The sequence below is a fragment of the Gouania willdenowi genome, chromosome 6 (genome assembly GCF_900634775.1).
Source record: "Gouania willdenowi chromosome 6, fGouWil2.1, whole genome shotgun sequence".
Lineage (NCBI taxonomy): Eukaryota > Metazoa > Chordata > Actinopteri > Blenniiformes > Gobiesocidae > Gouania > Gouania willdenowi.
This window is the reverse complement of record NC_041049.1, coordinates 63,997,693-64,015,640: the sequence shown is the minus strand read 5'-3', so window position 1 is coordinate 64,015,640 and position 17,948 is coordinate 63,997,693. Positions and strand designations below refer to the sequence as shown.

The 17,948-nt window shown below is 37.1% G+C and overlaps 1 protein-coding gene across 1 annotated transcript; it reads left to right on the top strand.

Annotated features, from left to right (window-relative positions):
* The first annotated feature begins 1,890 nt into the window (after nt 1-1,890).
* LOC114464201 (high choriolytic enzyme 1-like) lies at nt 1,891-7,206 on the top strand. The gene is made up of 7 exons (XM_028448257.1): nt 1,891-1,968; nt 2,902-2,950; nt 4,334-4,486; nt 5,160-5,277; nt 5,448-5,626; nt 6,314-6,395; nt 6,908-7,206. The coding sequence occupies exons 1-7, from the start codon at nt 1,894-1,896 to the stop codon at nt 7,032-7,034; spliced, it is 783 nt and encodes a 260-aa protein (XP_028304058.1). The 5' UTR covers nt 1,891-1,893; the 3' UTR covers nt 7,035-7,206.
* The last annotated feature ends 10,742 nt before the right edge of the window (nt 7,207-17,948 follow it).

The following is a 17,948-nucleotide window of genomic DNA, read 5'->3' as shown; positions in this document are numbered from 1 at the left end:
CGCACTTGCCTCTTTACCTCCATCTCCACATGATATGATATCAAAGACAATCTCAAAACTCAGCTTAGACATGCATTATAAAGGTAAACTGTTTTTTATTTTTTTGTTTTTTATTTTTTCCTTCTATTCTGGAGTCATTCAGTTCATATAGAAGTAGGTGACGGGTGATCTAACCAAATGTTTCTAATTCTTATATCTATGCAAAGAGAAGTCAACGATGTTAGAAATCAGGAATTAAACGTATTTTAAAAAAAAACTCGAGAAAAATATTATTTTTTTAAAAATGGTTTATGAAGAATGCACCGGAGAGGATTTCTGTTTAGGGAGGGAAATTGTATTTGTGAAAATGTGCTTTTAATTGTAGAATAAATATCATAAAGGTATGTAATGAAAAGCATATTAAGTGATTCTTGATAGCAACGAAAGGGATTTTAAAAAATCTGTAATATTTTTCATTCAGATTGATTGACGTAGGTCTACGTTCATCAGGTGCAGGTGAACCTTTAATCTGACTTTAGCAGTGAATGACGGGGAAATGTGTTCCTTTCTGTCAGCTGTTCAGGCTCATCTAGTAGATTAGATTAAATATGGCTCTATATAGGGCCTTACAGCAGCAAGAGGAAAAGACTTCTGACAAAAAAAATGAAATGGTTGATTTGTGTCTTTATTATTCAATCAAAAGTAAAAATCACTTCAATCAAAAATGAATATTTTCAATCAAAGGTAGTGTTTAAATGCAAAAAATATATATATTTGAGACCCAAATAATGGCATTTGAACACTGTTTTTTTTATTGAAATGTTTTATTTTTTGATTGCATATAATAAAGACAAATGTACATACCCATAATATGGCCCAAATACAAAAAAAAATATTTTCAAAGTTTTCAAAAGCTATTATTTTTGTCTCAAATATTCTTTTGCCTTTGAAAAAATGATATTTTTTTTTTGAAAATATTTATTTTTGATTGACGTAAACTTTTTTTTTTGATTGAAAAGGTTTTGTTTTATGAATCTACCTCCATAATTTATAAATATGATTATTAATGGTATTTACAGCTTAGTTTTCTCTCCACTGATGAAAACAATTATAAGTTTAATGGGTATAATTATATTTTATTGTAGTTGATCATTTTATCCTAATAATTATATTATAGTGAGGAACTCAGGGATTCTAGTTCCTAGTTTAGTTTCACTGGTTTTCCTGAGACTCAGTGGAAACAGGTTTTGATCTTTTTTTAACATACTGAACATCTTCGGGGGTGAAAGAAAACACGTTCTTTTTTTAATGTATTTAATCATCTGTAACTTATGGTGGATATCAGATGTTTAATACATAATGTAAAATTGAAATGTAATGACAGTATTAATTTCCGTGCAGTTAATTTTTCCAAAGCAGAATCTTTTCATTATATATCTATAGATAAATGTATAGTATCTGTACATTATAAATGTTTTTGTTCATTTCACCTGGTTGAAACGATTCAATGGATCGTCTTCTTCACTGTAAGAAGGTCCTGGGTTTGTTTAACCACTGAAATGGACATTTGGATCCTAGCTGTATGGATTTTGCATGTTTTCTCCAGTTACCATGGTTTCTAAAATATCCTTTAGGAGCTGTGTGTCAGCTCTGACATGCTGTGATATTTAATGACATATTGATCATTTTATTCCTTATTTAAGCTCAACATAGATGCTGGAATAATGCAAGGACTTTAGCACCAGCTGTGATCAGGCCCAGCTTTCCCACACAGTCCTGCACTGGGACACATGTATTTAGTTTAGTTAAGGTGGGAATGGACAACATGTCCTTCAGGTGTGAACAGATACAGCTGCTGCAGGTGTATTTATAAATAGGAGCTGCTGCAGCTCTGCTCACTCACAGGTTTAAACCATGGCATCCCTCAGGTACGCTCTGGCTTTACTGGTCGTGCTGGTCGTCTTTGACCACTGCAGGGCTGAGGAGAAGGTAAGGACACATCAGAAATGTTTATTTTTAATTTTTTTATTTACATTTATTCATTTCATACATTATTTTGTTTTCTTTAATTTTCTTTTTTGATTTTACTTGTTTTATTTATTTTACATTTTATTTCTCTTAATGTGTTTATTTTGTTTTGACAGATTTGTCATGTACGAAGCCCACCAGGGACATCACAAGGAAATTAATTATTGCGTTATTAAGCAATAAAATACAATAACTATTCTAAAATAACGCAATACTGGTGGGCTAAGTGTTCATGCCCTTTTTGTACTTTAAAAAATATTTTTTCTCACTCTGGTAATTTTATGGAAGCCCGTTTCCTCCACTAAAAAAAAACAAAAATAATCACCTCGGAAAATCATAATTTTGAGTTAGTAAAGCCATAATTAAAAGATAGAAAGTCATGATAATGAGATACAAACTCAGCATTTGCAGAAATCTACTTACACTGTTACCATTCTTAATGACACTTTGAGTAATAATTCATTCAAAACACATATTTTGGCTGTTTTATTCAGAATTCAACACATTTTGCATAGAAACCAGTAGAAGTACAGTACACAAATAAGTCTTTCTTTGTAAATTTACATAGAAAATAATATTCTAAAAAATTTGACTCTAACTAAAAATTCTGTCTTTACTAACTCATAATTCTGACTTGCTATAATGATTATTTATTTTAGTGGCTGAAATGGGCTTCTATATTATGCTGCTACACCACTCTGAGCCATTTTCCAATGTGCCCTGCAGGTGTAAACTGAACTAAGTCTATATCTATGATTTCAATGAGCAGCAATGAGATACTATATATTGATATTTCTCCTAAATCATATTTCTGCTCTTGTTTAATCATTCACTGTGAGAATTGTGATATTAAACAGTGTTTGTGAGTCTAAAAGTTGCTGTGATGTGTTTCAGGAGGATCTGTCTGTGTCTGAGCTCCTATACAGAGCCAACAAGGATGTTGGTGAGTGTGTGACAGCCCGTGTGTGTCCAATGTTTGTTAGAACAAGTCACTGTGCAGATAATGAAAACCAGTGAGTTCAACTGCTGCTGCAACCAAGACCATGAAGTCTGTTCAGGCTCCGCCCCAAAAAACAAGCCACGCTACACAACTCACTCACATGTGCTGTCCCTCAGAGCAGTGGTTCTCAACCTTGGGGTTGCCAGATGAATATTTTTGGGACAATTTCAGCCCATTTTTGCTTATTATTACCCTTTTTGTGCAACGACACCAAACTGGCCATATTTTACTTATTTTCATCACTTTTTCTTGCCATATTTTTGCTTTTTTTAATGCATTTTTGCTACATTACTCCCATTCATGACACTTCTCCATCAATGCCTTTACTGCACATTTTTTCACCTTTTAGGACATTTTCAGCACTTATAAAGCCTTTAAACCACTTTCCCCCCTAATGTCACATATGTTGACCCATTATTGTCACTTTTAACCTCTTTTCACCATATTTCATGCTTATTTTTGCTAATTTAACCACATTCAGGATTTGTAATGCCCATTATTTGCCAGTTTAAACTAGTGGTTCCTACTAATTGTTCCAATATTGACACTTTGAAACCTTTTTACCACATTTTCAGTCCGTTTTTTATGACTAATATGCAGCTTTTAAACAATTTATGTGGTTTTTAAAATCCCATTTCCCCACTTTTTCCACCATTTTTGATCACTTTTAATTGGTCATTTTATTTCTGATTGAAACAAGGATTTGCATCTTTAAGATGACTATATATATGGTGCAAATAATACTGAACTTCCTGGATAACAGTGGATATTATTCAGATAAATAAATAAATAAATGTGGTTACCACAGATTCATAGAACAATGAACCATCATTTTGCTGACTTTACGAATGGACCCCAAAAATCTCTCCCATTTATCCCCCCTTATAGAAGGCCCTGTCTCCACATGACTGGTCTTCAATGTTCATGTCTGTGTTCAACCACCTTCAGGTACAGTGGGGGTCCCCGGGTCTCTGACACATTTATTTTGGGGGTTGAGGGCAGAAAAGGTTGAGAACCACTGCCTGAGAGAGAGACAGACTACAGTGGGTCCCATGTTAATAATGTATAGCCTGTGTGTGAATCCTCTTTCTGTGAAACCTTAGTGAGAAACAAAATCAGCCAATCAGATATAACTTTTGATTCCTATCACCTTGTGCTCTAACGAGAACCATCCAGTTGCCAAACAAGTTCATAAACTAAAATATTGGTTCAATACCTTGACTTAGATAAACCAGCTTAGTGTAATCATGCAGTCTGATCTGTAGTAAAGCCCAGTCTGCTGCAGTGTTTTCCCATAATGCAGTGCGTGATTCTTTCTTTCCACAGTCCGTGGAGATGACGAGCCTTTGGTCATGGATGACATCGCGTATGACAGTGAGAATGAAAGAAATGCCGATCAGTGCACGTCCCAGGGCTGCCTGTGGGGAAAGTCCAACGATGGAAAGGTCTACGTGCCCTACGTCATCGCCTCACACTTCTGTAAGTGAGACAGCGTGGACAAGAACATTAGTCTGAAACCTGTACTCAACTGAAACAAATCCTGATTTTTCAAATTAAATCTGGGTTTGAATAACAAAAAACACAATTAAATCATTTGAATTCATGGAAATACAATATAAGACATTATATTGTATATAATATAAAACAAATATAATTGAATAGATTAGAAAAAAGCATGAAAACGTTAAAACAGTCCAAAAATGCACTCAGCAAATATTGTGGTTGACTTACTAAGATCTTACATTAGGAGAATGAAGAGCGCTACATTTGGTGCACATGCAAACATACATTGTGTTCAGTTGTTGTTGGGGATTTACTAAGATTGCCTGTGCATATGAGATGCAACAGACACTGAAGTGGGAGAGACTTCCTCCATTCAACATGGAGCATGTGAGAGAACAGAGTGAGATGTTGGAGGTGTGAGTGGAAAAGGAGAAATACATGTGAGAAAGTCAAGAAAACAAGAAGAAGTGTAAATGAAGTCAAAAAAAGATGAACAGCTCATAGGAAATGTTTACATTATCTTTTATTCACTGCTTCTCCCTCAACATTAACTGCAGCCATCTGTGAGTAAAGCTGTGATGCGTTTGTGCTGCTGTCACCTTAGCACACAGGCTAACAACTGTATGAGTTCCTGTGCTGTGTGTTCCAGCTTCTAGGGAGCGCTCCATCATTGAGCGCGGCCTGCAGTCCTTCACCAGCGTCTCCTGCATTCGCTTCGTTCAGAGAACAAACCAGAGAGACTACCTGAGCATCCAGTCCAAGAGCGGGTAGGACAACATGTCAGATCAAAGCGTCGTCACAAGTTTTACTCATCAAACTAAACCTTTAAAACAGCACCAACATGTATCTGAATCATGTGGTAGCGACTGTGACCCTAACCCAGTCCACATGCTGATGCTCCTGCCCTCAACTCATGAGCCCTGGGGTCTTTTCACAGTTGCTATTCCTACGTTGGTCGCCGTGGTTACTCCCAGACGCTGTCCCTGGATCGTCAGGGTTGTATGTACCACAACACCGTCCAACATGAGCTGCTCCACGCCCTGGGCTTCAACCACGAGCAGTGTCGCTCTGACAGAGACCAACACATCAAGATCCTGTGGCATAACATTCAGTCTGGTTAGAGCACACGCACACGCACACACACACACACACACACACACACACACACACACACACACACACACACACACACACACACACACTGGTGGTAAACCAACATTTTAAATCATTATCTTTGCACATCAACCAATCTCCCACTTTTTTTCCTCACACGACACCTGAACTTGAGAAAAAACAGAGGTGAAAGTAATAAATTACAAGTATTTACGTTACTATAATTGAGTTGCTGTTATGGATACTTGTACTATTTTGTGAGTATTTCCAAATGAGTAATTTTACTTGTTCTTAAGTACATTTTAAAACAAGTAAAGTAATTAATTACATTTCTACACCAAACCGTTACTGAGTAAATTATTATTTTGTTTGTTTTAAAATGATCAATGTATATTGTGAAACTATAAACAAATTTACTGTATGCACTGCATGAACCGTGGCAAGATTTATTACCAAAAATAAACGCGTGAAAGTAACTACAGTAACTATTACTTTGAGTAATATTTAATTGAGCTATATTTTACTTGTACTGAGTGGTTTATATAGGACTTACTTGTACTTGAGTACAATTTCAATCAAATAACAGTAATTCTACTTGAGGAGGATGTACAGTATCAGTACTCTTTACACCTCTGGAAAAAACTACAAAGAAAGTCTTCCAGCCTCCTGTAACTCTTGTTTTTCTCTCAGGTTGGGAATACGCCTTCGATAAACTCAACACGTTGAACCTGAACACCCCCTATGATTACAACTCTGTCATGCAGTACCACAAGTAGGTGGATGGATGGATGGACGGGTGATGGATGGTAGATGGATGCATGGATGGGTGTATGGATGGATGGATGGATGGGTGAATGGATTGGTGGGTGGATGGATTGGTGGGTGGATGAATGGATGAATGGTAGATGGGTGGGTGGATGGATGGATGAATGGTAGATGGGTGGGTGGATGGATGGATGATGGATGGGTGGGTGAATGGGTGATGGATGGGTGGGTGGGTGGGTGGATGGATGGATGGGTGGATGGGTGGATGGTTGGATGATGGATGGGTGGGTGAGTGGATGGATGGTGGGGTTGATGGATGGATGGATGGGTGGATGGGTGGATGGTTGGATGATGGATGGGTGGGTGGATGGTGGATGGATGGGTGAGTGGGTGGATGGATGGATGATGGATGGATGGGTGATGGATGGTGGATGGATGGGTGATGGGTGAGTGAGTGGGTGGATGGATGGATGATGGTTTCAGGATTTCACTCAGTCGTTTAAAATGTGTTTACTTCAGGTACGCCTTCTCTGGGAACAACCAACCCACCATGGTGCCCATCCCCAATGCCAACGTGCCCTTTGGCAAGGCCACACAGATGAGCCAGAACGACATCACTCGACTCAACAGACTGTACAAATGTTAAAAAGGTTAGAAACAGAAAACATTCAGCAGGCTCACTTTAACAAAAGCCTTTTTGGTTCATGTCTGTAATTCTCTGAGCTTCTAAAAACTCTGTGACCTGTTGAATGTTTGTTTTGATGATGAGGTAAAAAAGTTTAACTTCCACATATTAAAAACATTATGATGAAAACAAATTTGAATTTGAATTTTTTTTCAGCAGTTTTCAGAAAAACAAAACAGAACAAACAAACACTCAATTGTCTAATTCTTCAGCAGAAAGGCTGCAGGTTGAAGCAAAGCGTATACATACATTACATACATACAGTACCTACAGTAACTCATCACAGCAAAACAAAACAAGGTTCTCTAGATAAAATCATTCACACAATCTTTTTAAATAAAATATATATTCTGCACAAGTTAAATATATACAGTTTATACATGCACATCAAACATATATACGTACATATACAGACATACACATGAATGTACATGACATGTACATAACATTAATATTGTACTATTTCATATCTACGACAAATTCATAAACATAAACAGCCACATTTTGTGAAAGTGTGTGAAGTTTTAAAACATGTTTAATTCAGGATTTTAATACCAACTGTATAGTTTTATTGGTCTAGCACACACACACACACACACACACACACACACACACTGCATGTCAGTGACTCATTAGTGTTTCATTTACAGTGTGGATAACATTCATGTATAAGCTTATAAAAGGATAAAACCAGAAAGATATAGACCCTGTGTTTGAGCTGTTTCCAAACTAACCACTAGAGGGAGACACATTATGGGAATTGACTTATTTTACTCCTCTGTGGGTTTGAAAAACTTGGTTTCAGTTAGCAATCTAAAATAAGATGGATGGATGGATGGATGGTGGATAGATGAATGGATGATGGATGGATGGGTGAATGGATGAATGGATGGGTGGGTGGATGGATGGATGGATGGGTGGATGGGTGGATGGGTGGATGGATGAATGGGTGGGTGGGTGGATGGATGGATGGATGGATGGATGGATGGTGGGTGGGTGGGTGGGTGGGTGGATGGATGGATGGATGGATGGATGGATGGGTGGGTGGGTGGGTGGATGGATGAATGGGTGGGTGGGTGGATGGATGAATGGTAGATGGGTGGGTGGATGGATGAATAGATGGATGTATGACGGATGGATAACCTTTGGTCCTGGCAGTGAAAGTCACCTGAAGTCAAACCCACTTGCTCTTCAACAGTGTGCCCTGAGTTGTGACTGACAGGCAGAGTGTGCGTGTTAGCCTCAGGGCCTTTAAACATGTTGGATGTGTTGGATGTGTTGGTCGTCTCAGAGGAAAAACAATGCTGTGTTGTCATAGTCACACACTGCACTGACAGGCAGCGTTTGCCAGTTATCTTAGATATTTTGAGGTATTGTGTAACACAGGTGGAAAATACACATGATTTCCTTCAGTAAAAGTACAGATACTTAGGTCTGGTTCACACTGGCCAGTGTTTCATCATAGCAGCTTATTATCACACATAACTGAGAGGCAGATGTGTTGCCATTTCCAAATAAAGATGATGATTTTGCACAGAAACTGTCCAATAATCTCCTCATTAGCGCACAAAAACCCAACCTGGCAACACAGATTCTGCAGCATTTGTTTACTTTCTCCACCTTGTGATGGTACATTTGTGAAATACAGTCAGGTTGTGTAAATACATTTATGTAAGTAGCAAAATCCATCTAAAAAATCTAACATAATGTTATTGATGGATAGTTTGTAATAATTTAGTAGTTAACATTTATGAATAGACGATGGAACACGATGCCCGTGGGCACCAGGTAGACCTCATGGACCATGTGAGGGGCCCTCAGGAGCTCTAGTCACCAATGAGCTCCATCTAAAATGTGATTTACTTTCCAAGATTCAAACTCACAAAGATAAATACAGATATGACAGATGTAGTTATTACTTAGTAGAGTTAAACCTTGCTGCAGTTGATAAAGTTTTAATATTAAATCCTTAAATGTTTGGGGTTTTTTTTTTTCACAGAAACATTGTGGCAATTTGTTTTCAATGCTGCAGATTTGATGTATGGGTTGTGGTATGTTTTATATAATATAGGAGTGGGCGATATGGGAAAAAATATCATTTCACGATTTTTTCTTTGTGAAATCACGATCACCAACATGATATATATATATTGTATATTTGTAATCTAGTATTACAGTAATTTTATTTATTTTGGCTATTTTCTCTTTATTTATTCAAATTTCTTGTATATTTTTCTACCATTCTGTGTGTTTTTTGGGGTTATTTTGTTATTTTTTCATGCCTTACTGGATTTTCACCCCTGTTTAAGTGTTCTCATCATATTTAAACTAGTTTTAAGGATTTTATTGCTTTGCCAAAAATGAAGAACAGAACAAATGGCACTCCCAACACTCCAGAAGAAAACACACTCAACCTTCTCTCACTTCTCACCTGTTCTGTCCAGTACACCTTAGGTCAGGTGTGGGTGTAGTTCTACACCTAGACACTAGATGGAGCCCCAACATAACGTGACCACCTTTTCCTAACTCCTCCCCTAGAAAAGTGGATAGGAAAGGAGATAGGAGGGAATATTCGGACGCAGCCTAGATATATTTTGATCATTACTCCATGTCTGTTGTCATTAAAAAAAAAAATAAAAAAAAAAGGGAATTTTCTCAGAAATGTAGAAAATGAAATAAAGTGTTACATGTTGACCTTTTTAAATGCTTGCTAGGCTTCCTTATGATCTTACCCTCTGATTAAAGTAAAATTGTGAAAATGTTGTACTGAAGAAGCTCTTTTCTAACTGGTAGCCCTTTGGACTATACAGTGACTATGAAGTAGCTCAGTTTCAGAAAGGTTGATCTTAGTAAAACATTTTTTTTTTTTTTTTTTTTTTTAGGGCAACAAGTTTGAATAATGTGTACCGTATTTTCTGGACTATAAGGCGCACCGGAATATTAGGCACACTGTCAATGAATGGGTCTGACTGGGTGTATTTTCATACATAAGGTGCACCGGTTTGTTGTTATTATTATTAAGGCTCATTAAGCGAAACAAAATAGTCAGATAAGTCAAACTTTATTCAACTCATTAACAATAACTCTCAACATTGTTCAGGTTTAACACATAAAATACAGAACAATGCACTCACTTTTTCAGTTCAGTATGTTGAAGCACAGTACTGGTACATATCACTCCGCGAGGCGCCTGACTACGGTAGCCCTAAAGCGCCAAAAATCCATCAAGCAGTGCAGCTTCATAGTTTACCAAAGTTGTACTAAAATATTTTGACATATTAATTTCATACATAAGGCGCATCTGATTATAAGGCACACTGTTGATTTTTGAGAAAATTAAAGGATTTTAAGTGTGCCTTTTAGTCCGAAAAATACGGGTAAGTAAAGTCAACTTATCCTTTATAGTGCAGCTGAGCCAATCTGGCATTGGACTGGACCTTTTTACAACATTTGGTGATTGTGAATTAGAAGTACGACATCCTCGGAAAAACAAGAAGAAAGAGAAAAGGACAGAAATAAAGACCGTGCTGATGATAATATCTCTAGGGTGCTCTCCATTTAAGGACCTGCACCAAAACGTTGATGTTAATCAGGGTGACACAAGGGAAAGAAATGCTGAGGAGGAGAATGTACGCTGCGGGGAATGACATGTTCATTTAGCTCTGCAGTCAGAGTATGGTGCCAAGTATCAGGGTCGTGACCCCGCCGGGGCCTCACACTGGTAAGACAGGAGAGGACGACCAATAGCTGGAGTTTGGACGCCTGTTTTCCTGCATCTCTACATTCCTCCTGTGGACTCTGCTCACGGTGAGTGTGTGAGGAATAGTTACATTCCTCTGTAGTGTAATGTGTGCAGACTAGAGCACCAGGGACAGATTCCTCAGCACACTGTGCATTGTTGTGTCTCTGCCAAGGTAAACACTACAGACATGCTGGGGCTGTTCAGTGCAGACGTGGAAAGAGTACTGATGTATCTACTCAAGTACAAGTACTGTTACTAGATTGAAATCATACTCAAGTACAAGTAAGTCATACATAAAATACTCAAGTACAAGTAAAAAGTAGCTCAGTTATATAGTACTCAAAGTAAAAGTTACTAGTTACTTTCACCCCCATGTTTATTTTTGCTAATACATTTTGCTATGGTTTTCTTGCATAAAGTAAACATCTCATGTAGAAACTTAAAAAGGAAGAGAACCAAATCTTGCACATTGAAACTTAATTTACTGTATTTTCCACAAAGGCAATTTGTTTAAAATAAAAAGGTTTGTCAAAATGTACACCATGAAATTCAATTAAAAATAATAAAGAATTCTCAGGCTCTAAGCATAGTTACATTTCTGAAACTCTAAAACTGAGAAAATAACCATTCAATGCTGTTTTGGCGCCGTGCGTTACGTTTAATCTGATTGGTCGGTCTATGATGTGATGCATTTGATTGTTGTCTTATTTCATTTTTTCTAGTTTCAGCAATGTATGTTGATCATTTAAAAACCAAAGAAATAATAATTTACTCAGTACAGTTCGGTGTGGGAAATGTAACAAATTACTTTACTTCTTTTAAAACGTAATTTAAGCTGCAGTATGTAAGTATTTTTTGGTGTTATTTGTGAATCTCCGGCTCATTCTCCTGGTTCTGTAAAGGAGCTTTAGAAATACAGGACCGTAAAGCTGGACTCACCAATCAGAGATCTTTTCTACACAGCAGGGCGTGCCCATGAGCTGTTTAAACATTACTATTGGCTGCTTGAGCTGCTTATCAATGTGTGTTCATGATTTGAGAGTAGGGAGAGTCCATGGCAGTAGTCTCAAGAACTTTGCTTTTAACGCAGCGTTTACACGCAAAGCAAGAGGGGAAAAAAGGAAGACCGAGGTGGAGAAGCAACAGAATAAAGGCACAACATGTTCGAGAGGAACAGACTCCGGTGACTGCTGCCGCGATTCCACTTTCAGTGCGCAATCTGCCCCACATACCAAGTCAGAGGGGAGAGTGTTATCAGACGGGATAAATACTTGTAAACCTAAGAGAGAACAGTATTTAAGGTGAAGACAACAGACATTCGTTTGCAGTGTCTGTCTGTCTGTCTGCTCTGATCAGCTGGGGCTCGGCTGCAGCTGCTTGTGTGAGGAGCGGCTGTGTGCGTTATGTCTCTGCCACGCCAGCAGAGCTGATTTGTTAGTCTATGTATTAATTTACCACCGGGTCCAGTTTGCTGCGTGTCTGCTACGTCCCGGCTCCAACAGTCCGGAGCAGACGTCTATTTCTAGCAGATGCAGTCAACAGGTAAGAGGTTTTCAGAGGTCAGTGACAACACCGTGACACTGTTTATTGTGTTTGTTGTTGTGTTTATAAACCAAACCTTTTACTACTGCGCTCCTCGCGTGATTATGTAAATATTGCGAGAACTCCTCGGCCTTGTGACGTAGTCGTTTGACCGGAACTGCGCCATGGCGCACTCAAAATGCAACCGGTGGGGGATTGCCGGACGGTGACAGCTGAGCAAAACTGTGATTGAAGCTGTAACGCAGCGGCGATGTATCCAGTGTGAAATTCAGGGTTACTGTCTCACAGCGGTGAGTGATGCAGGGTTTCATGTCCTCTAAACATCAAAAATCTTTCCAATAACACAAGATGAAGTCCCTACATTTGTTACTAGTCCTCTATGAAGAAAACAGTTCCACAGTATGCCATTCCCAAGAAGATGGGTGAGTTTTTCAGGAGGGGAGGGGGGAGAGTGGAGCGCCTCACGATTCTCACAAACTGCAAGCTTTAAGAACAAGTAAATTACTGATTTAGAAATATACTCATAAGTCAAACGTAATCATAAAAACAACTCAATTACAGTATGTGAGTACTTGTTAATCCATTACTTCACTTCTGGTTCATTGTTCAGGTCTGAGCCACAGATGAGTGGACCTAATACCTGGCTGAGCAGTGATTGACTAACAAAGGTCTGGTCATCCCCTGGAAGACCCTCATCCTCTTCTTCCTTTCCTGTCCACTCTCTTCGTTGGCAGACTGAGCTTCATCAAACACATGTGCAGGATGCAGGGTTTCACTCCTTTGGTGCTTCACTTCCTGTCTGCCCAGCTGGCCTCTGACGTCCAGCATGGCCCGGACAACAGAAAGGCAGCCATTGTGCTGAGCTCGCTGTGTCCTACAATGGCTGAGTTAATACCAGCCAAGTATCTCCCACAGAATCAAAGCAGTGTTTGTGACTCCATCCATCAGTGTCTGTCCCATCAGCCTCCGGATGCTTCAAGTGATGACCTCAACCAGAGGTGAAAAGTAATGGATTACAAGTACTCACGTAACTGTAAATGAGTTGCTTTTATGGGTACTTGTACTTTTTTTGAGTATATTTCCAAATCAGTCATTTTACTTGTACTTAAGTACGTTTTAAAAGAAGTAAATTCATCTGTTGCATTTCTACACCCAAAAGTTACTGAGTAAATTTTATTTTTTTGTTTTGAAAATGATCAATGGACATCGTGAACTACAAAAAATGAAATGACCAGACAACAATCAAATGCATCAACATCATAGCCGACCAATCAGATTAAACGTAATACAGGGCGCCAAAATAGCATTGAATGGAGATTATTTTCTCAGTATTAAAGTTCATAAATGTAGCTATAACTAGAGCTTGAAAATTTCTAAATGAGTAGTTTTACTTGTACCTAAGTACGTTTTAAAAGAAGTAATGTAATTCGTTACATTTCTACACAATTATTGTTTTTTTTTTTTATGGTCTCTCCATAAACGTTAATAAATGTAGCTGTACTTAGAGCCATGGGTATTTTTTTTATTTTTTATTTTTATTGAATTAATTGCTGTTATTTTGTTCAAAAAAGAAAAGGGATATACTGTACAACAAGGGACTTGGAGAAACCACAAAATGTACAATAAAACCAGTCTTAGGGCTTCTCTGCTTGTACTGTCTGTAATATGTAAATATCTGTATTTCATATAGTAGGTTATTGTAATTGTTTATTTTATCTTCATTGCACTATTTTTCGGATCTTTTTTGTCTTTTTTTATTGCACTTTATCTGAGCTGAGGTTTCATGACAGTAAATGGCCCCACTGTGGGATCAATAAAGGCACTCTACTATATACGTAACCTAAAAATAAATAAAACAAAAGCTCAACTGAAAAAGAGGCACAGCAGGGTTTGAACTCATGACCTTGACTGAAACTGAGCCAGTTGTACAGTGCGTTCAATGAACTATAAATGAAAAATCAAGCAAAAAAACCCCTAAAACATTCTCAGACTCCAGATTGTGATTAATACAAGGGTTTTGGTGTGATTTCAAAAAGCGCATAATGTAAATGTGTTTAAGGGAATGTCTGATTGAAATGCTATTTTATTATTTCATTTAAATATGGTGTGTCCCAACATGGACTGTTCATTCTTCTACCCCCACTGCACAATACACTTTATCGATAGATTTTCTTATCTACAATTACTGTACAGATATATATATCAATTTTAGTTATTTATTTTTTAACTCATTATTATTATAAGTCAGAATTTCGGTGTATAGGAAGGCATGTTTCCTTAAGGTGCACATAAACATAAACTAAAAAATTACATAAATGTGTTTTTTACTGCCTTTTTACATTCTTCTAGAAATAGAATAGAATCATTTTATTGTCATTGCACGAAGTACAACGAAATTGCAACATGCCCTCCCAACAACATTCAAGTACACACGTAAAGCAGGGATTCTCAACTGGTGGGTCGCGGACCTGTACTGTGTGGGTCTCGGAGAGCTGGTCATAAATAAATAAATACTTAATGTCCTCTCAAGTTGGACTTGTCTTTTATTTTGAGAGAAACTTTCTTTTGACAGACATGCTGTGAAATGCATGTTGCACAGGAAATATATAGATTTATGTTTTGAAAAATATATGTGTGTGTTTTCAACAGCTATTTTGGTTGATTCTAAAAAAAAAAAAAATGGGTCCCAGGGTGAGAGGAGGTTGAGAACGCCTGCTTTAAAGATTCAAGCCACACACACACACACACACAGTTATCATAAAAAAACACATAAGGTTACATTAAAAGTCTGTCGGAATAAAAAGTCCCATCAGTATAAAAGTGAATCAATATAAAAGTGCATGGTTATAAAATGTTAGAGAAGAGACTAATTTAAAAAAGATACATATCCATATATTAGTCGTGATACTGGTGTCTATGGTGTGTGTTTATTAATTAGAGAGTGGATGGATTTTGGGAAGATACTGTTCATATTCAACTGTTCTCTTATTTATGTCTATTATTAAGTTTGTTCTATTTAGTCTCACTTTGTAAAGTGTCTTTGAGCACCTGTAAGAGCGCTTTCAAATAAAAATGTATTATACTATTATAAATGAATCAACAATGTTCTTACTCAAAATCATTAACAAAGTGTTATTATTCAACTTTAGACCAAGCATTAAAATCCAAAGCGTCATCATGTGATGGGTTGAACTTGACTATTGCTTTAACTCAACTCAGATCATTGCAGTCCAGACCAGACAGGGTCCGTTTGACCCCAGAGTAGAACCACCACGGTATATTTACATGTGAAAAACGTACTGAAATACTATAAAAGGAAAGAAAGTGCTATTTTTAAATACAAAATAAAACCTTTTATTTTCTGCAGGACAAAACTAAAACATCTAAATGACCCTTGACCCTTCATGATTCTCCAAAAGTAGAACATAACACAACTGAATATTCAACGCAAGTCATTTTATTTCATCTTCTTAAATTGAACAATCAATATTCAGGCTTTATCTTCTTATTTAACTCAAATTAAACATAAATTTATGTTGCCTTTAAGGCAGTAAAAATAATAAATATAAGAAATAATATTATAGTAAACATTTGTATTATTAAAACTAATATATTATGATTGTATTGTTATTAAAGAAAAATAATAAAGTTGAAATTAGAAAAAAAAATAAGAATAAATAAAAATAAAAATATAAATAAATACAAAACAAATCAATAACGTGTGTTATATATAACTTTGATGACATTTACCACAAAAGGAGCTTCTTTGAATATGTCTCCTTTAAACAGGCATTTAAACTTCACACGTACCGTTTTATTGACGAACTTGTGAAATGACTGAGAATATTTTTTTTATTTTCTTGGAAATAGATTCTTAATTTTTCCATGTACCCCCTGCAATGTGCTCACGTACCCCTAGGAGTACGCGTACCCCTGGTTGGGAAACACTCACAGACAGTGATGAGCTACTACTCGGGTTTTTATTTATGCAACTAGAGAGCATGCTGCACTAGGTGTGTAAAATGGTTCAAACTGACTGTGTTACATACAGTAGCTGTTCACACTGACACATCTTTGAAGCTCCAAACCAAAGAATAGAGATGGGTGATATTATCGGCCCACCGATATTATCGGACGATATTTGCCCTCAAATGTAATATTGTTTGACATCTCTATCGGCAAATGACCTTCTTTTAAAATGCACTTAAGTACAAGTAAAATTACAGATTTGGAAATATACTCAAAAAAGTACAAGCACCCATGAAAGCAATTAAATTACAGTAACGTGAGTACGTGTAATCCGTTACTTTCACCTCTGTGTATCCATATTCCACTGATATGGGAGAAACCAATGTGTGCTGGTTTGTAACAACATTTTAAAAATAAGTTTGGCAATTTGGCAAAAAGGAAATATCAAACATCCCTAGAAAAGAATTTCTTGGGGGGGGGGTTCCGTCGGTGTGGGGTTGTGCCACTTCAGTGATTCTCAACATGTGGCTTTTTATGTCCTAATTTTAATTATTATTCCCCCAGAAAACGTTAAAAGGAGAAAATTTTAACCCCTTTTTACCTCTTTTCTTTGTCCTATTTTTGCACCTTTTCAAAACAGACTTTAGCTACTGTTTGCCAACAAATATTCTTTTTTGCTATTTTTTGTCCATTTTTCAAGTTCTTTTTGACACTTTTGTCCTTTCTTTAATTTTTTTGGCCACATCTCAGAATTAGAATCAGAAAGGTTTTTATTCACCATGTAAAGTTTGAAACAGCACAAGGGATTTAGCTTGGCAGCAAAGAACAAGAAACAAAAAACAAACCAGAAACAATAACAATATTAATGATAAACAAAAAGGATAAGGGATACATTAAGGATACGTATATACATATATACAGGTACTTTTGCCCAATAAATACCACTTGTTTCCTTTTTTCCTTACATTTTGCCTCTTTTTGTTGCACATTTTTGCCTTTTTTCAGTATTGTTTGTCACATTTTGCCCATTGAAACTCCCCTCTGTCATGTCATACCACCTGGTTCCTCTTTATTTCCCCCATTTTTTGGCCACTCTTGACTGCTTTTGGCCCATTTTAGTCACTTTTCACTCTGTTCTTGCCACGTTTTTGACACTTTTGGACCATTTTTGGCCACCTGTCTGCCTCCACTCACTCTTCAAAAAAAAAAAACAAAATCACACCGGACCAGCCCACTTCGGGACAATGCTATCATGGAATACAAGTATGACTGTACTTTATAGTTTGCATGAGAAGAGATGCTGCAAGATTTGTAAAGACATAAAATAAAAATAAAACACGTAGCGAACTGGACTGGCCCACTTTGAGTCGACTGCCCACAGGGATGATGGCGGTATGCCAGATTGCCAGTCCACGCCTGCTCAGAGGTTTCTGGTTTGTTTATGGCATGTGTGTTTCTGAAGATGTTTAAAGTATACAGGTATATTTATTTTTTCTCACATAAAAGACCAAAGTATTAGAAATTCTTCTAACTTCACATATTGCATTTCCGGAGATAAAGCTGCTACACCAGAGTTACTCCAGCACCAGCAGGTTGAAGGATTTCTCTGACAGACTGAGCCT